Genomic DNA, 26,510 nt, shown 5'->3' on the forward strand with positions numbered 1-26,510 from the left:
CATTAGGGATGGGCTGGGAGGGGGGAACAATGGGGGAAAAATGGGACAACTGTAATTGAAAACCAAAAAATAAAATTAAAAAAAATAATAAAAATAATAAAAAAAACAAACAAACACATATTAGTAAACCACACATTTTTAAATATAATTATCATTGTATTTTCTGTAATTAATTTCTTTGTAATTCTGTTTTTCATTTTATGCATTTATTAACAATACTTTGAGAAGGGGTCCATTTGCTTCTCTAGACTTCCAGAAGTATCTGGTGGCGCAAAAAGAGATTACAAAACCCTGTTCTAGACGTTTTCCCTGAGTATGGGGAAAGATGCATATTGGAGAAACAAATGTTTTTGCTCTGCTTATAGAGGAGATGAAAGATTTTTTTACACTATTCAGAACTGGGATTTTATTATAAAGCTGCTGTCACGTTTTCCTGTCCCTAATCAGTATACTGATTAGGAAGCCACCATTCATTTCTTGTTCTTGGTTTATTATTTATTAAAGGACCAGGTAACTATTCATCAGAGCTTTGATGAGCTCAAGAAAGCTAGTGCTTCAGACCCAAAGCGGAGAAACTGGGCCAGGTGGTGAACGTGGCAGCCACTCTGTGGACGGTGGGCCCCTTCATGGTGGCTTGAGGTGTTGTGGGTGTGTGTGTCCTTATTTCTACTTTCAAGGCCTCCAGAGAGCCCAGGAGGAAAGTGCTCTTTTGGGGGGGGGGGCAGGGGGGATCCAAATCCAGGGAGGCATGTAATTTCAATGTGTTTTATTGTCTGTGGCTGTTAACATCCCCACATTTGGTTCTTGAGCTAGAATCGGGGAAACATTATGGCCATGACAGTCAGGGGACCCCAGTGGCCATGCTGACTTGGTTCTTCTCAGTCGTCTGGCCTGCCAGCCTCTGTGACGTGTGCATCGGCTCCTTACATTTTGAGCGTGTGAAGTGGCTTTGTGACATAAGGTGGCACCGTGCCATTGCTGGATCAGGTCATATACATCACTGCACACCATCCCTGTCTAATGACGTCAGACCTCTGAGCAGCCCACAGATCTTGGGAATTCCCCTGCCCCCTGAAGTATTCTTTGCCTTTAATCCAGTTGTTACAGTGAGTGAACTTCACTGATCTGTTCCAGATGCCCTAAGATTTAGTGATTCCGGAAATACTCCTAAAGTAAAGGCTGATGAGGATTTGAATTCCTCTGTTAGCTGGGAACCAGCGATTCCTTTCACAATGAAACAGAAGAGGCAGGAGGAAGGAGCCTGAGCTGCTTGGAGGGACAGGAAGGCCCTCTGGCTTCTCATGTTTGCCTTGTTAGAAAGAGGATGGCCTTTGAAGCAAGAACTGATTCTGTCCCTGCATGAGTTATTAAATGAACCAGAGCTAGGGCCAAATCAATGGTGATGAAGTCAGTGGGGATATAGGCATATGACTTTTTAAAGTACTATACGTTAATTATCTGAATGTTGCTGGGGAAACCACTATTTTGGCTCGGAACACCTTAGTAAATACTTTGCTGACTTTATGGCCATAAAGCTGGCCCAGGTGGGTACATATGAGGGAGATAGAGGCATTTCTGGCTCCATGTAAATGGTTTTCCAACCAGAAATTCAGTCCCAGGCATCATTTCCCTGTCCCGCCGTAAACTTGAACCGACGTGCTTCACTGAGGTGCCTCAGGATCCCAATCTGGAGTTAACAACCATGTGGGTCTGCTTGGCATGATTTGAAGGGATTTATAAAGCACAGTAAGACGCAAAGCCCATCTCCAGCTCTACGGCCTAATAACCTGCTAGTGGAAAACACTAAAACCTGATTCTATACACACATATAGTTCAGTGGTTGGTTTAGGCACTATTCAAGAATGTGACCAATATGAACATTAAAGCTACTTAAAAGTACAGCTATAAAACAAAAGCAGAAATTAATTCATGTAAACTGTTGTTCTTTAGATTTTTTAAAAGTCTATGTAAAAGTAGACAAATACCCAGTAGGTGCTGGTGGAGGTCTGGGGCAAGCCATGTAAGCGCATCAACCCAGGGATTCGGCTAAAGTCCAGCCAGACAGGGAAAGGGGGGAGGGGTGGTCCAGGGAAACAGAAGGTAGGACAGCTGGAAGGGAAGCTGAGTGGTGGCAGAGGTAGGGCGGGAACACCTGAGAAGCGAGCTGGTCGGTCCCAGATGTGGCACTGAGTGTTGAACAAAGTGAACCATATTGTAGGGTCTAAGATGAGCAGATCCTGGGCAGGTCAGCAGGTGGCTCAGGGCTGAAGTTATGAACCATGCAGGCTGGGGTTTATGTGGGGCTATAAGCCTAAGAAGTGGGCAGAAGTAATAACTCTCATCACTCTAGAGGATATTAAAAGATTAAATAAGCTCTAGCTGGTGTGGCTCAGTGGATTGAGTGCTGGTCTGCGAACCAAAAGGTACCCAGTTCAATTCCCAGTCAGGGCTCATGACTGGATTGCTGGCCAGGTCCCCAGTTGGGGGCGTGCAAGAGGCAACCAATCAATACATCAACGTTTCTGTCCTTCTCTTTCTTTCTCACCTCCCCTCTCTCTAAAAATAAAATCTTTAAAAACATAAAAATAAGATTAGATTTGATTTCTTAGGTATATTTAGAGTTGCACCTTTAGGTACAATTTCCTTTTCGGATATTTCTTGGTGCTTTTTTTTTTTTTTTAACCGAAAACAATGTTTTTATTAAAAAACTAGAAATTACATATTTTTTGGTGCTCTTGGTTAGTAAAATAAGTCCCTGAATTTTTGCCACAATAACTAGAACCTTGTAAATCAGGAAACTTTAGTGATATTTTTTTTATAGCAGTGACAATAGGTATTTGGATTCTAAATAATTCGATCTATCAGTAAGACCTACAGGAAGGGAAAGGAACAGGCAGTCACTAACTCTAATGAGCTAGCAAGACAGAACAGCTTCTTCCCCTGTAGGAAAGACATTCTGAAGCTTATACCGGAACATTGCATGAGAACTGACACCTTTGGAGTTGCCAGCTGTACCTTAAGGTTTCCTCGTCCGGAGTTCTGTGACATGAGCATGTCTGTGTCTTGGGGAAAGGATAGCTTCTCCAGCTTATTATAAGCTGAGAGAAAGGGACTAAGAATCTGAAAACGTGGTGTGGAGCACTCATGTGTACAGAATTTGATGAGGGCCCTCACCCTGGCATCTTACTTCTAAAGGCAGATTTTGGCAGCTTTATTCTCTGGAGATACAGAAATGAGAATGAGTTTTTCTATTGTTTGGTCTAGATCAGTAATTTTCTGTACAGGAGTCAGCTGCATCACCAAGGAGAGGCCTCTAGTCTGGCTCTTGGAACACAAATGCTTCTGGAAGGACTCCAGGGGGCTTTGGAATAACTCTCAGGTGCAAGCTCTCAGCCCGTAGAGGTGAACAGAAGCTGAGGAGGACACACCTAACAACATCCGGGGACCAAATGGTGTGAACACAGTGTGCCTTGGAGGTATTGACAGCCGCCTTCCTGGGGTGGGGAGCCGAGGGCGTACCCTGCAGAGGTGCTCAGACACTGCTTGCTGCCATCTTTATCTTCTTGAATTTATCCCTAGTCATCCTCTCTAAGCTGATTGCACTGGGGAAGCTCAAAATATGTACCCCTCAGACTCAGCAAGGGGACTGTCCTGTGTGTCCCGCCTTATGGTGCCCTGGTTTAGGGCAGGGATAACATTCAAAACAATTAACAACGTTCACAGCCCGGGCTACCTACCTTTAAGAGCACTGGCCGGCCATAGACAACCAGTACCGCACCCGTGGGGTAACCCACTGGCAGTCAGCCCTGGGTAAGGGTGTGCTTGGCCACCCACACCGACATTTGGCAGGACTGAGGTCTGTGTGGGCTGGAACCATTGGTAGACATGGAGACTGTGGCTCTTGAAATGGATCTTTGTCACAGTTGTCAAAGAAGGGAAGTGACCAGGATGTGGCTCACACTGGATGGTGGGGTGTCTCCAGGGCCTTGGGCGCCTTCCAGATGTTCAGAGGTATCAGGACTTTTGTTCTGATCTGCCAGTGATAGGCCTCACTGGCTGGCTCCTTCTCCCGTCCGTAAAGCCGCGCCTCCCATTCATAGGCCTCTGCAGCCGGCAGCGTCAGTGCTGTTTATATCGCTTTTACCCTGGCGGTCAACTCCGGTATCTGCCTCTCTGCCTGCTCTGCCTGCCAAGCCAGAGGTGCTAGCAATAGATGCCCTTCCTGGCCCACGGAGCAGCCCTCAGCCAGGGACTGGAGGCAGCACACACACCCTTCCCTCGCCAGCGAGCTTTGTTTGCACAGTGTAGGACTTCGGGTGTCAGATCTTGGTGAAACTCGGCATTACTTTGTGAGGAAGAGAGGGACACCTGTAATATGCTTTTTCTTTTGTGACATTTCACAATATTCATTACATCATTTTATAAGCAAGTGAGTTTTAGAGGCTAAATATTATCAATGTTATTTTAATAAATACTGTTTCATTTTTACCTGAATTTATTTTTCCTAGACCTCTACTTTACAAGTAACATGAGCAAATATGTACCATTGAAATATTATTCACAAATCAAACATATTATATTGTGAAAAGCAAAATACGTTGAATTTACTGGGAGTCTTGGGACAGCCCTGACCAACAGACTTATAATGCAAACCACGTATGCAATTTAAAACTTATGTGTAGCCACACTGAAAAATCAAAATGAAACTTGTAAAAAAACTTTATTTAATATAGCAGAAATCATTTGAACATGTAATTAATATTAAAACAATGATTGAGACTTTTTAAATCCTTTTTTATTTTATTGTGCTAAGTCTTAGAAATCCGATGTGTATTTTACACTTTAATACAGACCTGCCATGTTTCAAGTGCTCAAAGCCATATGTGACCAGAGGCTGTGAGATTGGACAGCCTCGGCTTAGAACTAGAACGCATACTTCAGCGCTCTCTCACTTCATGGGGGAGGGCGCTGAGGTCGTTCTACACCAGTTGCCATCAGCCGTTGGCCGAGGGCTGCTGCAGGGCTGTCAGGGGCTTGATTCTCTGGCACTCTGCTGGCCTGCAGAGAAAAGTCCTTCAGCAGAAGATGGGGATGCCCGCAGTTGGAATGGCACCCTTTGCAGGCTGTGGTAATAAATCTGAGGGGACAGGGGTAGAACCTCCTGTAGCCGACTCCATTTTGTAATACCTTTGCTGTTGTACCTTGTTATTTATTAACGAATTACTGTCAACACACCTGGCACTGGTGACGCAAGATAACATGGTTAAGTTCATTGGCCTAGAGGATCAACTCAGAACTTTGATATTTGAAGTCCATGGGAATCTGGATGTGTCCTACGTATTCTCCTGGCCTCCCCTTGATCTCACTGCTCAGGACGTCCCTTTCCTGCTCCTTCCCACATTATTTCTGAGTCACCTCCAATTCTTGATCTGCCGCTTATTGTGTTCTCTGCCTGGAACGTACTTCTTGTTTCTCTACTCTCCTGTATGCTCTTTCTTTAAGATGTGACTCAATGCCTACCTCTCTCGGGGGAACTTCGTAGGATAACTTCAGTCTACAGTGATTTCCTTCCCCTGGATTTCTCTTGCCTCTTGTTCTGCACCTGTTCATCAGCACGACCTGTGATCACTTTGTGGTGTATTTCCTTCACATCGTAATCAGTTTATTTGGCACTTTGTGTTCATGTCCCTCATAGGAAGATGTCACGTGAGCAACTGTGGTTTTTGGGGGGTTTTCACGTTTGTAAGTTTAAGCACTAATAGTTAAAAAACTGGTAGTTGTCAACAAAGCACCAAGGAGATTGCACAACAGGTACTGAAGGTATCTGGAACCATCTTGAATGTTTCCACCAATTTCAAGGAAAATTGTCCAGAGGAAAAATAAGCACCTCGGATAGCTTTTGTAACGAGATGATACCTTCCAATATTCTAAATATTATAAATGCTAAGAAGGCAAACACAATGTCACTTCTCTTCTTGTTATAGCCAAATAAAATTTATGTGAAAGTGATACAGTTTTATTATTGTATCTTTCTGTACTTTAAGAGCCATGGGAACAGAGGGAGGGATGCTGCTACTTTCGTTTCTCTTCTTAACATCTTTACAAAAAAATTACCTCCATAAAATTGTTTCTGTGATGGTAGAAGGGGAAGAATTTAGTTCAGTGGCCTGAGTGGTTCAGCATATGATGATTGTTACGGGAATGTATTGCATTTTCCCAACAAGGAATTTGGAAGTGTATGCATTCTTAATGTACTGTGATGAGTGGGGGTCACAGAACAAGTTCTACAGTGACACTCAAGCACCACCCAGCCACCAAGATGGTGGCAGTAACAGCTGACATTTGGAGTACTGAGTGAATGGTGCCAAATTCAATATAAACCCAACATACTCAAAAATGGCTGCTGTAAGATATATAAGGACAGTTATATTTTTTATTGGTCGATTTTAGAGAGGAAGAGAGGGGAGGGAGAGGAAGAGAGATGGGAAGAGAGAGAGAAATATGACTTGCTGTTCCACTTATTCATGCAGTCATTGGTTGATTCTTGTATGTGCCCTGACCAGAGATCGAACCCACAGCCTTGGCATATTGGGACAATGCTCTAAGCAACTGAACTCCCCTGCCAAGGCTATAGTTGTTATTTTTGATAACAAATGAGCAATATGTTTCCAGCAGGCTGTAGATGTGTGGTAAGATAAGCTGTGTAGAAACTGTCCAGCTTGGTTCTTATTTTGACTGTTAATAATGCTTTTCTTATAAAAGTACATCAGAGCGGTAGGTGTTCAGAGTAGTATGACTCATATAAAAGATTGCACAAACAAATGAAAATTAATGGGAATTTTTTTTTTTCAGGGAATAAAATTTCTTGAAAATTAGGATTGTTCTTTACTAAGTAAGTAATCACCTGGGAAATGTTTGGCACCAAAATCCTGTACCTGGTCATTTTACTCTTTCAATGGCTCTATCAGAGGTTGGTCCTCATGGAGTCCTGTTCTCAGATATATCTTGCCAAAGCCCTTCCCAACTGAAATGGAGTTTATATAAGAGCTGCAGCTCAGACGGTCCTCACGCCAATGGACGTTTGGCACTAACTGCAGCTCGGGCCCCAGAGAGCTGGGTGATCATTGCTGCATGATTAAGTGACAGAGGTCTAAGCTTTGGGGGCTGGCAGAAGGTTAGACATCCCTGGCCCTATCCCTTGCCATTTAAGCATGAAGAAAGGTGGCTGATCGTGAGCAACAAACCTGGAGTAAGGAGGCAGCCCCCTGGATCAGACTGCATCTCCTTCTGGGATGCTCAGCTCCTTCATCTGTAAGATGCAAAGGTTGAGCTGATGACCTGTTGTGGGGGGGTGTGCATTCCTTCCTTCATTCATTCATTCCACGAGGGTTTGTTGAGCGCGTACTGTGTGCCAGGCACAACTCTGTCCCTGGGGGTTCGGTGATGTGCAAAACCAGACAGGGCTCCTTGCCCCTGGTGCTTCAATCTTAATAGGGAAGAGACAGTTCCTAAATATCCTCACAAATAAATGTATCCCACAACATTGGTAAGTGCTGTGAAGGGTGGTGGAGCACATGGGGCTGGAGCCGCTCGTGACAAGGAGATTTCTCTCACCCAGGAGGGAGCTCAGGGGAGGGGCTGGAGAACATGGGATGCGACGGTGAGGAGAGGGCTCTGAACGCATAGGAGGCGCCGAGTTCTAAGCCCAGCACAACCCCTGGGCCAGTCACCTTATCTCTTTACATCACAAGTTCCTCACATCTAAAAATGGAACTAACATCAGGAACCCGTCATGGTGTTGTAAGGTTTCAGAAGGCTGACATGTTTGAAAGTACCCAGCCCCAGGCAAATGACATTGCATTTCATTTCTAAGAATAGCTTTAGAAACAGAGATGTTCTATCTTATACAAGGGCTTTTAGCTGTGGAGGAGGAATGAAACAGCTTTGAGGACTCTTTTTTTTTTTTTTTTTTTTTAAGTCTGAGTTCAAGGTCTGTTCTGGAAGGTGCCTGGCTTCCCTTAATCATGGAACCATGTTTGCATTACTTGACTTTGAAACCCCAGAGACGACCTTACTGCATGATTAAGTGACCGAAGTCTAAGCCTTGGGGGCTGGCAGAAGGTTGGACATCCCTGGCCCGATCCCTTGCCATCTATCTATACATGAGGAAAGGTGACTGATCATGCACAACAAGACTGGAGTAAGGAGGCAGGCCCCTGCCCCATGGTCCTGTGCTTTTTTTATATTGTCTCCGTTTCATATTCTATTTGGAAACTATGAGTATTCTCTGAGGCTACCGGGCTACTGGTGGGAGCTTACGCAATTCCTTCTCAAGATAAAGCAAGGTTAGCACTCCCTCTCATAACTCCTCAAAGCCTGAGGATTGCTCCTTTAATCTTATAAAAGCAAACAAGAGGACAGAAATAACACATCAATTGTTTAAAATTAAAGTGGCCAACAATAATAAATAATTGCCACATAGCTTGAGGTCAGGGTCGTAATGTATTGGAGGCCGTTCAAGAATTTGAAACTTTCCTCTGAGTTAATTTTTCACATCTTGTTTGGATCCTTAGAGCTCTTGTTGCCAAAAACAAGACCATCAGATCTCTCTGTGCACATGTTATTCTTGTTGACGTGCCAGGTGCGCGGGAAAGTGAGGTCCTCTCTTCTTCGATGGGTAATGAGCACTGCTTCCCCCAAAATCTGTATTTCAAAGTGTTCTAGCCTCCTGAGATTTTGGACAGTGGTTTTCATGCTCCACCAGCTATGTCAGTGGTTGCAGACAACAGACACGGGCTGGTTAATTTAAACAGAAAAGGGACTTATTGGAAGGGTATGGGTAGGTTCAGAGCTTAACCAGGAAGGCTGGAGCACCATCATTGCAGGAAACAAAAGCAAGAATTAGCTCAGGGTGCCAACTCTGGGCTCTCAATCCTCTGTGGCCACTTCAGATGATCTCAGCGGGCCCTGGTATCTTTGGGCAATCCTCAAAATTCATGACCTCGATTAGGAGCATCAACTCACCACACTGAGGCCACTTGACCACATTTAGATCACATGGACTGCACTTTGTTGCCTACACTTTAGCGACCAACCCTAACCCTAAGCCTTTCTTCTGTTGTGCTCCTCCTATTTATCTTGAGATTTCCCCAAAACAGAAGATGTCAGGATACGGAATGGCAAAAAATATCAACTGTCCATTACACAAACTTTTATATACTTAACCACATCTTCCATTAAGTGGTTGACCAAAGATTGGCCACCCATGTGAATTTATTTTCTCCAAAGCTCACATCACATAATAATCGTGAATGTCATGTGCATCCTCATTGTCATTTTCTTCCTCACTCTCATGCTTATCCCCACTGTCATCCCATTGATGTCCCGTTCACTCCCCCACTCTCCTGGGCTGCCATTTCCCTCCTTCTCCTCGTCCCTCAAATCTTCCTTCCTCCTCCTCTCCCGCCCCAGTCTTTGACTGTTTTTATTTCATTGCAGAAGGGAAACAATCATAAAGGAATCTCTTCTTGTTCCTAACGCTCATCTATTAAAGCATCTGTGCCATATGTGCCTCCTTCTCACCTCATCCCAGCTGAGACCAACCCCTCCATTTGTTCAGAGGCCATCCAGCAATTGTCCCCTGTCATGCAATCATTAATTGTTCTCTCTCTAGTAGATCCTTCCTATTACCGTGTGCCTCATCTTAACCTTCTAAGTGTGAGACCTCTTGTTTACTTACACATGTTCCCTGGTGATCATAGCTAGTCCATCCCAGACGTGTATCTCCAGCCCAGACTCCTCCTTCAAATCCACACTTATCCATCCAACTGTCTCAAATTTTCTCTGCTAAACCGTCTGTACCCGCAGTCTTTCCCATCTCAATAAATGACAATTCTTCCCTTCTCCTTGTTGAATCTAAAATCCTTGAAGCTGTCCTTGACTTCCCCTGTTAAGATTCCTAACACCCCTCATCCACCCATGAGCAAAGTCTGTTGGCATAACCTTTGAAACCTGTCCAGAATATGACTTCTTCTCACTGTCTCAGCTTCTACCACCATGATGTGGTCTGCCATCTTCTCACTCCTGGATTATTACAAGAGCTCGCTAACGATTATTACAAGAGCTCGCTAACGAGGCTTCCTGCTTCCCCTGACGACACACTCCATAGACCGTTCTCCTCACAGCCAGTGCGAGCCTTTCAATATGGAGGTCACACAAGCTCTCCATTTGGAACTCTGCAGGGCTCCATCTCAGGGTCAAACCAAGGTCCTTGTGATGGCCCAGCAATACCTACCTGGTCTACTTGCCCTTAATGCCGTTGCCTCTCTAAGCCCATTTCCTCCCGCTCCCCACCTTGCTCACTCCTCTCAGTCACACTGGCCTCTTTGCTAGTCTTTGAACATTCCAGGCCCCACTTTTCCTTGACTACTTCCCAGATCTCTTTGTATCTTGCTCCTTTCCTTCAGGGTTGTACTGAGAGGTCACCTCCTCAATGAGGCTTCCCTGACCACCACCCTGTGTAATATTGCATCATACTCTCCCTCCAAATCTGGTGTTCTTGGCTCTCCTTCCACCTTTGTAAGTTATCCCCATAGCTTATCACAATCTGACTGGTGTGTTTGCTTCTTTGTGTCTGTTTGCTGTCTTCCCGAAGCTACAAGGAGGCCAGAACTCTGTTTTATTTGTTGCTCTTTCTCTAGCACTTAGAATAGTGGTCATGGGCTGTTAGGACGTACTAAAAAATATTTGAATGAATGAATGAATAGCTGACCGGATTCCATGTCTAGGCTATTAAATGTCTTACAATCTTACAAGTTGGAGGTACAGGATTTTCATGTGAGCCCTAGGACAGCCTAGTGAGATAGGCAACCCAGACCCCTCCTGGGCTTAGATGAAGAAACCAGGGCTCATGGGATCTAACCCCAAGTTGTATGGCTATTGCATGGGGTTCCTGGGACTTGTAGTCCTGATCCTAGAAGAGTTCCTACCCCCCTACCCTCAGCTACCCCACAATGGCTCATGCTGTAGTCGTGAAAGCTGAAAGCTTCGGGGCATTCATTGCTGTTTATTTTTTATTGCAGCATTGATGAGAAAACCCCATATCTAGCTTTGGGGGCTGTGAAGAATATCTCCCTAAACATCTCCATCTCCAACCTTGGCGACGATGCCTATGATGCCAATGTGTCCTTCAATGTTTCCCGGGAGCTTTTCTTCATCAACATGTGGCAGAAGGTAAGGAGGACCTTTGGTCCAGCTAGTGCATTTGCTGACTTCCATCATAGCTCAGAATGTGCAATGGTTCTGCAAAGACTGTTTTGTTATGTGGAGTCCTATTTGGAACTATGAGAGTTTTTTTTCCCTCCTGGACTTGGAAAGTATGTCGGTACAGCCAGAGAAGAAACCATAAATACCTCCAGAGTGTCGGTGCAATATCAATGTTTTCCACTGTCTCCCACCCATTCTCTCTTGTGAAACCCACTCCCTGTGGTTTAAGGTCTGGCCCTTTCTCTAAGATGATGTGGTCACTGTCTCCAGCATGCACATGTGCCAGAGAGTTCCAGTGTTAGGTCAGTAGCTGTGAAAAACAAGAGATGAGGACAGATTGCAGCTTATCATGCTTGTTATTGCCAGCGATGCACTTGAAGCTTTCATTAGAGAGTCATGTTCATCATCCTGCACTCCGGCGTATTTATTTATTCCTGACATACTTGAGTGAATTGAGAAAATTAAATTATTTCCATTAATTGAGGGAGCATTTTAGAGTGAATTAATTTGTTTCAATGAATTGGAGTTTAAAATGCATGACTCAGAAAGGAAAAAAGAGCTGGGATTCCCTCCTGTCTTGTAACCTGCCTCAATGAACCACCTTCGGGAAGAAAGGACAGGCCTTCTCGGCGGGCAACAGGAGGAACGGATAGATTTAAATAGACCTCACTCTGCCCCATGATTGCAATATTTGTTCTGATGGGAACTTTTGCAGCTTTTCATAGTGTTTACAGTCCCTTGAACTGCATGCAGTGCCTTCATGTCTGTGTTAAAAGGGAACCAAAATCACTTTCTGAAAATTGTCACCCTGCCCACAGATGAGCCTAGGTGTACCTTCAAACCTGCTGGCAGCCATTTTTCTGCTCAGGTACATAGCCTGCCAGACTCAATAGTTCTGACAGGATTGTGCCAATGTTGCCCAGCTTATGAGGCAGCTGAAGCATGTAGAGCTATCTGGGGAAGCAATGTTTAAGAACTTTCCAAGAGATCATCTCAGACTCTCTGCTGCTTAATAGCTATGGGAGCTCCAGGGTTGGGAGAGACCCCAAAAATAATTAAGAAGGAGCGGAGAAAGGACATGCTTTTCATTCACCTTCTACACTCTAAAAATTGTTGCTGGTTCAGGCCCCGCCTCTTCAAGAGTGAACCAAGTATCTATAGGGTTTCAATATCTCAGGCTATGCACAGAATCTCTTTTACAGAATTTCTTGTGCTGTGATGCCATCTTCCTGCAGGGGGTGGGAGGGGGGAGAAGGGTTTACTCAGGGACCAGACCTGTGAAACTTGTTGCTATGGTAACCAAAAGGCTGTGGTTGGTGAGCAGGTCATTACATTGCACAGATTGCTCTCACTTAGGGCCCACGGGAGAAATTTCTCTCTGGTCTCAGAATTAGGAATAGCTGTGTTTTTTCTGAACAATTGGCATCTTTTTACCTGTGGATACAGTCATCCTTGTGACTAGGCTTTGTTCTCTCTGTTGTCTGCTAGAATGTTCAGAGCTGGCCTCACTCTGTCAGTATATAGGACTGGGTAATATTAGTTCATAAAGTAATTGCTTCCTCTGATTTACTTCACTTCCCTTCACCGTGGTTTTCTTTCTAGCTTGGAGACTGCATAAGATATTCTATCATAAGATATACTATGGATTACCTACAAGTTCCTATTATTAGATATTTAATTATTTCTAGCTTTATTCTCTTTTGAACAATATTGTAGAGAATGTCTTCTACAGAGATTGGTATGAACAAATGTTTATATTTTTAGTGTTAAAACTATTCGGGGGAGGTAGCATTTATTGACCACCTATGATACACCAGGGGTTTTACATACATTTCCCCATTCCCTCCTTACTGCCTGTGATGCTGGGGATCTGCCTTAAGGGAGGAATGTTCCAGGAGAAGAGAAGTGAGAGAAAGAGGGTGGTGAGCAGGGAAGGGGCTGAGTAAGGGTGTGCTGTCATAAAAGCTAGCCTTGGTCTGATTTAAAGGGTGGAGAGAGGGGGAGGGGTAATCTAGGAAACAGATCACTCAGCAGAATTGTCCTTTCTCAAACTGGTAGGGAACATCCTTTCCACCCCTCTATCACGACTGACCACCGTTGTGGGGGTTGGGTTAGTAGCCTCCCAAGCATTCTGGATGAGAAAGCTCTAGTCAGTTAAGGAAAATGCTCCTGAGAAGGACACTGGTAGGTCATTAGCCACTGTAGCTGATTATGGAGAAAATGAGAATACATCACTGTTATATTTTTGCCATTGAAACCTTTGGCACAGGGAACCTTAGGTTTCACTTTGGTAGAAAGTTGACAAGATATCAGGCACTCTGCAGGATGTGGTGAGCATTAGTGTGACAATGTGACAAGGCACAGAGATATCACGTAGCAACCGTGGAGGCCAGACCAACCGGAAAAGCAGATAGGCCAGATGACCCTCAGTAGGGCGGAAGAAGGTAAAGAAACAAAAAGTTCCCCTCGCATGACTACAACCTTGACAGAAACTGGGGATGTAAATGGCATTGCTCAGCCCAGAACACAATTCTAACAGCACCCAGGTGGGTAGTGAAGGGAAACCAAGAGAGCCCACCCACCCCTGCACAGTCCTAAACAGAATCAACATGGGCCCTACAAAAAGATTCTAACCGAAAAACTAAGAAAAGTACAGCTCAAGATATAGGGAGAAAGCATACCTTTTAAAAAGATTATTAATAGAAAACAAAAGTAAATTTTACAGAGCATTCACTTTTCTTCTTGAACAAATTCAAAAAAAAAAAGAGCACTACAAAAGATCAGATCGTAGAACAATAGACTGGGATGAAAATGGAATAAACTGAGAGGGAAGCAAAAATAAAGATTGTGGATGGGGGAAGGAAATATTATAATGAAACCAAGAAAACAATGGCAGGATGAAAATATGTGTTAGAATCAGGAAAGAGCAGAATTAGCAGTATGGAAAATTGATTCATTATTGTACAGAGCATTCAGCAGTCCCTCTCTATATCGCAGTTCACTTATCGCGGCCTCACTGTATCGCGGGATTTTTAAAAATATTATATTTAATTATTTATCACGGATTTTTCGTGATATCGCGGGATTTTGCAGTACTGTATACGTATGTTAAAGTTACGTAGGTTTAAGACTAGAATAAATGTAAGGTTCCTACTTTGCGGGGTGTCTAGAACATAATACTCGCGATAAGTGAGGGAATACTGTATTTGAGAAGGTCTTCTGAGAATTCAGAGAAAAAGAACATAGCAGTGAGGATGGATGATGGTGAGGACTACAGATATGGAGGGTGGAGACTGGAGAATCAGCAAAGAGAGATGGTTCCAGAATAGTTGCAATGGAAGACACAAGCAAAGAATGTTCTACGTTTTCTTGAGTGGGTACCGCAAATACCGGGCAAAAATATTGAGAACCGTTTGATATGTACACATAGCTCTATGAAAGTTTTTATTTTAAGGATATGAAAATGGTACTACTACTACCTAACAGAAAACAAAGATGCTAGTTTTCTACAGACTTCTTTTCTGTAACATTCATATCAAAAATTAGAATATGCTCCATTGTGAATGAAGAATTCTATACCCAGCCAACTTGCCCTCCATTGCGAAGGCAAAATAAAGATATCTTCGGATATATGAGAGTTCATAGTCTATTAACTTTCCTAGTTTGGATTCCCCCCAAAGCTGACCCTGACACAATTACTGAGGTGCAGGTAGTTTATTTGGGGAGTGATCTCAGGAAGCCCTGGGTGGAAATGGTGAGTGTGGAAAGGGAAGGGATGGATGAAAGACACGACAGTGTGCACGGATGAGCAGGTGACCACTGCAGGCAACTTGGACTCTGTCCTGCTGTAGATCCTCAGAGAGACAGACTGTGGAACACACCGCAGAGCGTTCCCCTGAGGGGAGAGGATCTGTCCACTAATTCCTGTCATTCATCCATGGAGCATCACTCCGAGGGCCTTAACTTGTCAGCACTTCTAGACTTCTCTGGTGATGGGCCACACTCCTTGGGACGAGGGAACAACTCAGGCAGCGGGACGTGGGAAGCCATTGGCTTGAAAGGAATGGGACTGGCTTCACCCTCTGGTTGAATGTACGCAAAGCACTGGCAGCATCTGCTGTAATAACCATAGAAGCTTTAATCGCCCCGAAACTGTCCCTGATAAATCATTACAGATAAAGCCTCATGAATATAGAAGTTGTTGAATGAAAAGTGTGTCCAAGCCAAAGAACTAGAAATAAGAAAGGACAATTTTTACAAATGTTTAAAATACGAAGCAAGGTTTAAAAAAAATCATTGCCACAGTAAATAACAATTTAAAAGATTAGGAATAAGCTTCTAATATCAGTTATACCATAAAAATTTGAGAAGACACTTAAGCTCGTCCCTCCTCCTGCTTCACATTCTTCAGAATGGAGTCCAGACCGCTCAGCTATTCACAAGAGGCCGGCCGTACTGAGCTTGGGCCTCCCTGCCTCCCCTCCCCCACCCAGCCTCGTTATTCACCATCCCCCACATACACACTTGAATCCCGTCATCACTTATTGCGGAAGTTGCCCTTCCCCTGAAATCCCCTCACCCCCGTTTTGTTTAATGAACTGCTCTGCCTCCAAATCTCTGCTCAGGAATCACCTAGGCCGGCGCCTCACTGGACTGCTCAGGTGATGCGGGGAGATGCCCGGTGAATGGATATCCCTCTTGTCCGACATCACAAAACAACTCAGAGCCCAGGCCTCTTAAGGTGTCCACTCTCCTCTGTCATCACACAATTAGCGACATATTAGTTTCTAAAACTGAACCAAAAATACCCCCTAAAATGGATTTTTCTATCCTAATGCTAGGCTGCTTTCCTGATTCTTTCCTTGGAGGGAAGGCTGCTTGTAAAAATGTGGTATGCACATGGGTGACCATCTGCTGACTCTTCTCTCGCCTGTACAAAGCTAACTTGAAAACACTCTGTAAAATAGGACTTAATTTGTTGGTGGCTACCCAGCCGGGTGATTGGCCAGCTGGCATGTGCTGTCTGGCTGCAGCGCAGCATATAATGGTCATGTAATGGTCTCCCGTGGAGCAGCGAAAGGGATCTCTGAGAGGCCAGGAAGGGGCACATGGTTAAAAGGGAGAATACGAGTAAAGAAAACACTTGAGAGCCGCTGTATCACACCACTGCGGGGTCACATTCACATAGGGTTCTATGCGATTGAACTCCCAGAGCACACACCGCAGAATGTAACGCGAATGGGGACCCCTGGAGTTGTACAGACATATGGTCCTAATGTTGAGATAAAGTCAAGTTTTAATTTCTTGCTGTGGTGCCTCTTGGCACAAAATGCTTTGGGTCCTCTTGCTTCTGTGAAACGGAAGGGATTTATGTGGCCAGCAGTTACTAAGGACCCGCCAAGGGCCAGGGACGTACGGGCTATTGGGAGACACAAAGATGGGCAGGAGCCGGTCCCCACTCCCAGGGAGCTCACAGCTCAGTGGGTGACAGGTATGTCAGCAAGCAGTTAAAGCGCAAATGCCAGCTGCCCTACAGAGACGCTGAAAGTTGCTTTGAAGCACAGATGTGACAAAGTAAAGCACGTCATTCTTGCAACTGCGAGGCTTGGGTTGGACAGAACCCTTAAAGTTTAGGGTTGACGCGGGGGCCTCTGAAAAGTTGGTGTCAGCTAGTGTCCATTTGGCAGAGCTAAGGTGCGTGGGTGCATGGGTCAGCTTATTTGGGTAGTGAAGGAGAGAGCTGGGCTGGTGCAGGGGCGAGAGGCCAGGGGCAAGCAAAGGAAGAAAGACAGGAAATCCAGCAAGAGGCTGCCCATGTGGGACAAAAGGCCAGTAACATTCCTGTTGGTCGGTGGCCTCAGGACATTGGAAGAATCCTGCACTCTTGAATGTCTCACGTGACCAAGAGCAAGAGAAACTCAAAGAAGGCACTGGGTTCATCTCCATGATCTTGACGGTTATGGTGCACAGGGAAGCAGACGTGGAGTGCACCAAGCGTAAGCTTCAAGTCAAGTGCAAGAGAGCTCCCAGCTGACCTTTGGGTGCAAAGGGGGCACAGCAGCTTGTCATGGAGTTACAGAGGAGGCCGTGCTGCAAGAGAAGGGAGCACAGGGACAGAGTCCTTGCCCCAGGCCCTTCTCCACAGTGTGAGTGCTCTCTTGGTTTGGGTCTCCCAGGTGCTGCCCTTGAAGGAAAGAATTGAGGGCCATTAGCTTATTTAGGAGACACAGGAAACACTGGTAGGAAAGGCAGAGCCATGATACAGGCAGGTGGGGGCAGCTAATGAGGTGCGCGATGGGGCTTAATCCCGACAGGCAGATGTGGGAAACAGAGCAAAATACAAACCTCAGGGGTGAGGGAGCTGGGGGGAGTTTACCCGCCCCCTGCAAAGAGTCAATGCTTGAGGCCTTCTAGGGGTGGGCATTCCCCAGTGCTCCTGTCCTATAATATGCGTGAGCAGAGCAACCCACGGGGTTCTGGAAAATGCCCTCAGGTACCAGTGCAAGGCACCTGAGCCGGCTCCCCGGCCACTGCTGGAAATGCCCGCAGCATTGAAGCCCCTCCTGCATGAACACCTCACTTTCCAGACTTCCAGAAGTTGTAAATGAGCCTAATAGAACTTCACTGAGGTTCTAACGTGAGAACTAGTGACATGCCCCTCACGGGCTACAGGGGTTGGGCAGGACAGGTGTCATACATGGGAGAAAGGGCCAGGTGTGGGGCACTGGGGGCCAAGGGAGCCTGGAAAAATGGAGGATTCCAGCCCCATCTAACTCTCAGCAGAGTTGCTGCTAGTCAGGTGGGAGTCGCAGCCCGTGCTGCCAGACTTCCTATTTTTTCAATAAAAGCCAGAAATCCACATTTTTATGTGAAATCTTATGACTTTGGCAGCTAATTAAAATGTTCTTTGAACCTCATATGGTCCAAACAAAACAGGTCCATGGACCACATCCAGCCTGTAGGCCACCAATTTGTGACCTCCGGCTTCGCTGTTTTCCATATGTTCTAGTCCCGTTCACTGGCCTGCCTCTTTATTACACGGCTCTGTGTTTCCGGTAAACCTAGTCTGTCTGCAGCCTTGAATGTGTCTTGTGTCCACCCCTGGGTGGCAGGTAAGCTAGCCCAAGAGATTTGGAATTTGAGGGCATCAGGTGTGAGTGTGTTTTCACAGGGTACGGGGACAGAGGCGATTACAGAGGGTTAACCCAGAAAGTGTCCATGGAGATTTTGAAGTTAATGCTGGTTTGAAAACTATATGCAGGCTGGAATGTTTGTGCTTCGTAATGATCATGAGAAGCAGCTAAACTGGAGTTTTTGTTGTAGAAGTTCTAAGGAGAGAAGGAAAAAACAGGCACCTGAGGTGGAGAAGAGGGCAGATGAGGCTCTGGTTGCCATCAGACACTCAGATGAAACTCCAGCTCGGTTTCTCGATTTCTCACAAGCACTGTGACCTCGGGCCGAGGGTTTTCTCTCTGTGCCTCAGTTTCTGTCTCTATAAAATGGGATGTGCTGAGAATTCGTCGAGGCCTACATTGAATTACTTGTACATGTTAGCACAGGCTTTTATAGTTAATTCATTTACTCAGAAAGCATATATTGATCACCTACTTCAGGCCAAGATTAAATGCTGAGTGGGACAAAGAAAAAGAGCAAGAATATAAGACAAAGCATGTACGCCAGAGGGTGTTGGCTCCTTTTTTCAAATCAAAAATCAAGACTTGTATGACTCAACACCAGGAAGACAAACAATCGTATTTAGAAATGGGCAAGGGACCTGAACAGAGAGCTCTCCAAGGAGGACATACAGAGGGCCCATAGGTGTATGAAAGGATGTTCAACATCGCTAGCCATCAGAGAGATGCAAACTAAAACCACAATGAGGTACCACCTCACATCTGTCAGAATGGCCATCATTAATAAATCAACAAACAACAAGAGAACAGGGAGCCCTAGTGCACTGCTGGTGGGAATGCAGACTGGTGAAGCCATTGTGGAAAACAGTATGGAATTTCCTCAAAAAAACTAAAGCCAGAATTGTCTTTTGATCCCACGACTCCACTGCTGGAATTATACCCAGAAAATCCTGAAACAACAATTCAAAAGACCCCATGCACCCCTATGTTCATAGCAACACTGCTTACAATAGCCAAGTGCTGGAAGCAGCCTATGTGCCCATCAGTAAATGAGTGGATCAAAAAACTGTGGTACATTTACACAATGGAATACTATGCAGCAGAACGAAAGAAGGAACTCCTGCCTTTCACTACAATATGGGTGGAATGGGAGAGTATTGTGCTTAGTGAAATAAGCCAGGCAGCGAAGGACAAATACCATATGATCTCACCTAATACAGGAACCTAATGAATAAAACAAACGAACAATCAAAATAGAACCAGAGCCATGGAAGCAAGGAACAGACTGACAATGACCAAGGGGGAGAAGGGGAGAAAGAAGGGGAAGGATCTAGTCAAGGGCCTAGTATAAATGACCTGTGGACATGGATAATAGGGTGGGGATTGGCTGTGGGAGAAGGGGTGGGTGGGGCAGGGGAGAGCAACGGGGGGAAAATTGGGACAACTGTAATAGAACAACAATAAAAAGGAAAAAAACGTATGAAAAAGAAAATGCTAGTGCAGACCCACTCCAAAAAAAAAAAAAAAAAATCAAGACTTGTGATCTTAAGAAAAGATTGCATGTGCATACACACACATGTGCATATGTGTTCATACTGTCAAAAAATAGAAGCAGTGTTAAAGTGAACATACTTTATATTTGATGAATTGCTTTTATTTAAAGAAATGAAATTACATGAAAATTAATGTTAAACTTAATAAATATATGAGTCTATCAGTTACATAAATGTTAGCTTTTATGGTTCTTATTTTTAATCAGGCTTGATAATTTTTTTTTCTGAAGTATTAGAATTTCTGGTTTGAGGATATTGACTTTTAAAATCCAAGATATGTAATTGTTCATATATGTGATATATGCAATGAGTAATACCAGAGTTTAGAGAATGAGGAAAATAGTGTCCCCCCAAAACAATGGCAGGACGGGGTCCTGTGTCTTGAAGACTGGGCAGCCCCAAAGTTTGCGGGAGCGTGGCCTGCCCTGTGGAGCCTGGCAGAGGAAATCATGTTCTTTATCAGGCGGGCAGTGATGGGCCATCTGTGTTTTGACTGAGGGTCTGGACTGAGGAAACAGAAGGACAGGGCCTGGAGACATCCTGGAAGAAGAGCAAAGAGAGAAGAAAATGACAAGAGATGTCAGAAAGCAAGACTCGTGCTGGGATTGCTGGAGGAAAGGGACCGGCTTCCGGAGTGCTTTCAGCATCCGTTGGGTGTACGTCACTGAATTCGGCGGATGAGTTGTGGCACCACATTCTAACCTCCTTGGGAGACTGAGATGGTGGGATGGGCCCTCTGTTCTTTTATTTTCTCCCATGACAGCGCCTAATGTGGGAGACATGACAATGTTAGAAGGTGCCGGAAGTTCTGAACTAAAAATTTAGCCTCCAAGTTGGCTTTGGGGCGGAAAAGCACCAGGTCAGCTTTGGCAGCTTGTAGGTGGCTTATTCTTGATGACAAGAGACATAGAGGGCTTGTAAGTTTGTTTTCCTTGTCAAGTGATCCTTCCAGCACAGATCTACCTTTACCACAGAACGGGACGTCCCCTTCTAGAATTCACAAGCTTCTCCCTTCTCACTTTCAAAGGACAGCGCACAGGATGGCGCCAGGCGGTAAAACCTATCCCGTTTCTCACCTGGACAGATCGGGAAAGATAGACGCTTGCATGTTTGTCTTGCTTTCTATTTGTGGGAGTGTCCTGGCCTGTTCTCAGACAGCAGATTCCGCAGGCAGGTGGCATCCACACACAGGAACAAAATGAGTTGTGTTCAGTGAGGCCCGGATGTCAAACACTGCACAGCAGAGGGCTTGGCTGCAGAGGCGGGTGGGCCTTGTCCTTTATTGTGTAAGCAGATTTCAAAGAGCCTTTGCTCCCTCCGCTGCCCTCTCATTCAGGGCAGGAACTGATTTTCATTGTGTTCTGCTTTCTCCGGTGTCCCTCGTCAAGTTAATAGTAGCCGCAAGTAAAATGTGACCCTTAGATGTTTATAGTCATCTCAGCCGGGCCATTAAGATGATGAATGAACTTGCCAATTGCCCTTGTAAGAGAACCCTGAGGGTGGATATTGATACTCAGAAAATAATAAGTCTTTTCCGCCCCTTTCCTGTTTTTAATCCAGTGCCCCAAGCCCCCTGGTGACTTTACCTTGAACCTCCTGCGTAATGCCAGGCAGAAAAACCTCACCTGGCTCCCAGCCCATTTGAGGCTCTAACAGCAGCTCTTCCTCTTACACAGTTGGTCTTCCCATCCGGCCTGTCAAAGGTAAATCCCACATTCCCTGGAGACCTGTGGCATTTCTGAGCTGTTTCTACTGGCCCTGACCTTTCTCCTCAAGAGGACAGGAGTGGGCAGTGGGGCCCACAAACCCTGGCCACACCAGGTTTTTAGTTCCTCACCTGGAATTACCTGTGGTCATTGAATTAGCGTTCTTTGGCTGTGCAGTCAGAAAGATCCTAACCCGGAGTGTAACCGTGCCCGGGAGAAGGGCCGGGCCCTTCCTGTGGCAGTCGGCAGTGAGGAAGTGGTGGGGAAACCCAAATGCCCATTTCAAGTCACAACGTGGCCCCAGTGTTCCACGCTGGGGCTCAGTTTTCACATATATGAAAAGCTTCATTTGTGTATTCACTGCTTTTGGAAGGAAGGCTACGTTTTGCTTTAGAAATGTCAACACAACTGTAGCTATGACAAGGATCAATGAAGAAGGACGTTTCCCAGAGCTGCAGGACTTGGGCAAATCTATGGTGGGGGGACTTTAGCAAACATGTGTTAAATCTCTGGATATATTTTTTCTAATGAACTGCAAAACAGCAATTCAATAATTTCCTCTTCTAAGGGGAAAAGGGGAGTCTTGGACTCAAAATCGTTTTCATAAAACAGCATCGCACCTCTTAAAAAGAAAGACATGAACATGGTCTCCCAAGCTAAAGCAAACCAAAGAAAACTTTAAAACATCAAGAAGAAGGTAGGTGTCTCGGGCTGGGTTTCCCCGAAGCAGATCCTGAGGTGAGGATTCATGCCAGGTTCCCCAGGGAGACGTGGAGAGGGGGTGGCGGAGCAGGACAGGACGTGGTGTAACCGCAGGCAAAGGACCACGGAGGGTGGCCTCAGCCCGCACCTGCAAGGGGAGCTCTAAAGGGCACACCTTGGCATCGTCTATCTCAAGGCCTGGAAGCTGGGCATCTGTTCTCCCACAAGGGGCACTGACAGAGGAGAAAATGTCCTAGGCACTGTCTACCACCCTCTGAGGGTGAGGTTTGGACAGAATGCCTGGTTCTGGCAGCGTGAGGGCAAGCTGCTGAAGGTCCGCAGGTGCTGGCTGGTGAAAGCAAATGCAGACTGAGGCCAGAGAGAGGCACGTCTGGGGGGGCCCTGGAAAGTGTTTGCTACAGTAAAGTTACCATCAGCTGGTTCCCTTTGTCTTCTGAAGCGTCCGTGGCAAGCACATACTGACCGAGATCTTTGAGCTCTTGAAGTGTGTGTATGATATTCTCAGTGCCAGTGGCACACAGGGTATTTCCGCCACCCTCTGAATTCGGGAAGCATCATAGATGCCCACGGAATTTGACAGAGAACATGAATGCACAGCTGCGGTCCGTTGCAACCCAGCTTGCCAGAGCTGTCATTCCATCCCTTTGAAGCCAGACTTCCACACAATCCAAGTGTCTGTAGCCCCCTGCTGCGTGATGACCACTGGCATTGTTCTTACCCTGGCGGGACCTGAGGTTCATCAGCCCGCCTGTCCCGGGCTCCTAAGCAAGCGGATTAAGCAGCTGATTTTTAAAATCAGTGAGGAATGTGTTTGACGGCATCGGACAGAAAAGCCAACTTTTAGCAGCTGATCCTAATGAGATTTTGATTTTTCTTTTGTAACAATAAATCTCGAATTGGACATTTGAAGACAGGTGAGCAAGTGCGTGATGCCATCAGGAACCCAGTTCCTTCTGTCTCTTACTGAGCCTTTCTTCACGCATGAGGCTTCTTGGTTTGCACGTCTGGTACTGCAGCGGCAGCCAGGTAGTAAGAAAGACAAGGACCAGGATGTGCCCTTTTAAAGAGCTTTCCTGGAGCTTCAGCACTTTCCATGGACATCTCATTGGCCAGAACCCTGCCTCAAGGCCACCCCTGGCTTCAAGGCCGGCTAGGAGATGAATTTTCTTAGCTGGGTACATTGCTACCCCAGACTCAATCAGGTCCTGTTACTAGAGAGGAAGGGAAGAGTGGCCATTGGGAGGGATCTGCGGAGCCAGCCACCGCAGACATCTGGGAGGAAAGGTCTTTGACAAGTATGTGTCTCTGAGCTACAGAGCAGAAAGGGGAAAAGTGGAGGTCCAATCAAAAACAGGAAAATGATCACCACGATTAATTACTCTCGTATTTTCATATTGCCAAAGTTCTTTAGGCTCTGCGTTAGCGCATTTAGGATTTTTAAAAGATCATTCTCAAGAATACCTGTTGAAGGGATCTGTTTTGGCTACGTCGAATGTAGCCAAGCACCTGGTATGAACCAGCAGGTGATGTGACCAAGGTCTGTCATATCAAGCAGTGCCCAGCGAGGCTACTCCTTCTGTAGAAGTCAAAGATCCTGATGAAGTATAAGGTGATCTTCACTTGGCCACCTTACCAATCTTCACTGACACATGCATTTATTTTCACAAGATGAAGCCATTTCAATGATAACGTTGGATGTGGGGCCTCCAACAGAGATGCCCCAACTCTGTATCCTGGCCAGGCTGTTCACGGAAGGCCAAGGTGTAGGACCCCTTTCCTTCTGACTGCTTGGTGTATGTATTTCCAGCCCCTTCTGCACTGTTCTGTTCTTCTGTCTCTCTTCTGTCTCTGGTTTAGCATCTTCCTTCTGAAAATGTGGAGCCCAGGCCTGAGCTGCTTGCTGTTCAATGAGCCCAGCATAGAATTATCATCGCACCAGGTCGAAACGTAATCTTTTCTGTTGATGTGGCAGTCACAGCACAATTCGCTTTATTCGTGTGGCATTTATTCTTTTGTCATTCCTGGTCCTTGTGTCAGTTATAGCCTTGCTACTCAGAATATGGTCCATGGACCAGCATCATGGCATTCACCTAGGAGCTTGTGAGAAATATGGAATCTCAGACCTGACCACCCTAGATCTTGGCTCCCTAACAAGATACTTGGGAATTTGTGTGCATAACGAAATCTGAGGGAGGCCACGGGTCCTGACTGGAGGTCCTCTAACTTGGTAACTTACCAAGACATTGAAGAGGACTGTAAATGCCCTCAAAGCAAGGGGCCGGTGGTGCTTTCATTCTCCCGGGGCAGACGTGGAGCCTTGTACTGAGTGGGCTGGCAGGGAAGCAGGCATTTCAGGAACATCCTTCCAGTGCTGTGCTGGGCACTTCCACTCATTGAGCCCTCACCACAGCCAGGTGAGATGGGCACTCTTATTCCCAACGTGTAGAGGAGGGAACTGAGACGCACAAGGTTAAGGGAACCGATCATTTTATGCTCAAGACTCTTAAAGGTTAAGGAGACTGAGCTCACACAACTGGTAAGCAGCTGAGCTGGTGCGAACGTCACCTTCTGGCTCAGCTTTCATTGTCTCGTCCATCCGCCAGGAAATCTCTCGGCTGCTTTGCTGAAAGGCTGGTTGGCTGACTGGGGAAATCAGTCTCTGCCTCCGTGGCTGGAGGGAATACTGCTTCTCCCTAGCGTTAAATGTAAAAATGACAGTCTATCTAGGGGTTCACCATGCAGAAAGCAATGAGGTGGATTCTTTTTATTTTTTTTAAGTATGTTTTATTGATTATACTGTTACAGTTGTCCCAATTTTTTTCCCCTTTGCTCCCCTCTGCCCAGTACCCTCTTCCCCCAGCAGTCCCACCCTCTTAGTTCATGTCCATGGGTTGTGCATAAAAGTGCTTAGGCTTCACCCTTTCCTATATTACTCTTAACTCTCCCCTCTTTTGTACCAATCAATTATGCTTCTTAATCCCTGCACTATTTCCCCATTTCTCCCCCATCCCCCTCCCAGCTAATAAGCCAAGAAATGATCCCCATACCTATGATTCTGTTCCTATTCTGATTTGCTTAGTTGGATTTTGTTTTTATTTTTTAGATTCAGTTGTTGATAGTTGTGAGTTTTTTGTCATTTTAGTGTTCATAGTTTGTATTTTATTTTTCTTAAATAAGTTCCTTTAACATTTCATATAATAATGGTTTGGTGATAATGAACTCTTTTAGATTTACCTTGTCTGGGAAGCACTTCATCTGCACTTCCATTCTAAAGGATAGCTTTGCTGACAGGTAATGAATGAGACAGATATAACATTTCCCTGGCTGAAGCCAGTGGTCATTTCTCTGTCATCTTCTTTCTGGACCTGTCACCAACTATTAGCACAGTTAATTACTTCCCTTTTCGTTTTTTGTTTGTTTGTTTGTTTGTTTGTTTGTTTTTGTCTTTAATAGCATGTTTTTTTAATTGAGGTGTACTTTACATGGAGTAAAATGACTACATCCTAAGTATATAGAATAATAACTTTTACATATGTCTGAATGAGAATATTTCCAACAGGTCCAAAAATGAGATCCTAATCCCCTCAAACCTGTTGCATTTGCAGAAAGTAGCAACTCCATGCTTCTTGGCTTCTGCCTTTCTCTCACACATCACATCAATTGCACAAACGGCCTGTTGGGTGAACCTGCAGAGTATATCCATAATCCAGCCACATTTCACCAACACCCTGCTTCTGTCTTCCTAAATATTGACTTCAGTAGCTTCCTTCACAATCAGTCCCCCTGTTTCTACTCTTGCACGTGACACTCCTTTGCTCAGAACCCTCCAGTGGCTTTCCATCTCATTGTAAAGCTTTATTTACAAAAGTTATAAGGCTCTGTAAGACCGGACACAATTGCTGCCTCTCTGAACACAGCACCTACAACTCTTCCCCCCCTGTCCTCTCCACTGTACCCACAGTGGCCTCCTTACTGTGACACACTAAGCATATTCCTGCCTCAGAGCCTTTGCACTGGCTCTTCCCCCGGATATGCACGTGGCCCACTTCCTCAAGTCTTTTCTTGTCTCAGCTCAAACGTCATCTGATTAGAAATACCCTGACTGTTCCAAACATTCCCATCTAATTCCT

General features: G+C 45.4%; 1 protein-coding gene across 1 annotated transcript in view; it reads left to right on the forward strand.

The window, feature by feature from the left end:
• Positions 1–26,510, forward strand: part of ITGA9 (integrin subunit alpha 9) — a 293,781-nt gene that overhangs the window by 180,207 nt on the left and 87,064 nt on the right. Inside the window, exon 18 of the mRNA XM_090284501.1 lies at positions 11,082–11,232. Coding sequence (XP_090140627.1) covers positions 11,082–11,232 — 151 coding nt within the window. The remainder of the gene's footprint in view (positions 1–11,081; positions 11,233–26,510) is intronic.

This window comes from Furipterus horrens, unplaced genomic scaffold (genome assembly GCF_987537825.1).
Source record: "Furipterus horrens unplaced genomic scaffold, mFurHor1.1.pri manual_scaffold_7, whole genome shotgun sequence".
Taxonomy (NCBI): Eukaryota; Metazoa; Chordata; class Mammalia; order Chiroptera; family Furipteridae; genus Furipterus; species Furipterus horrens.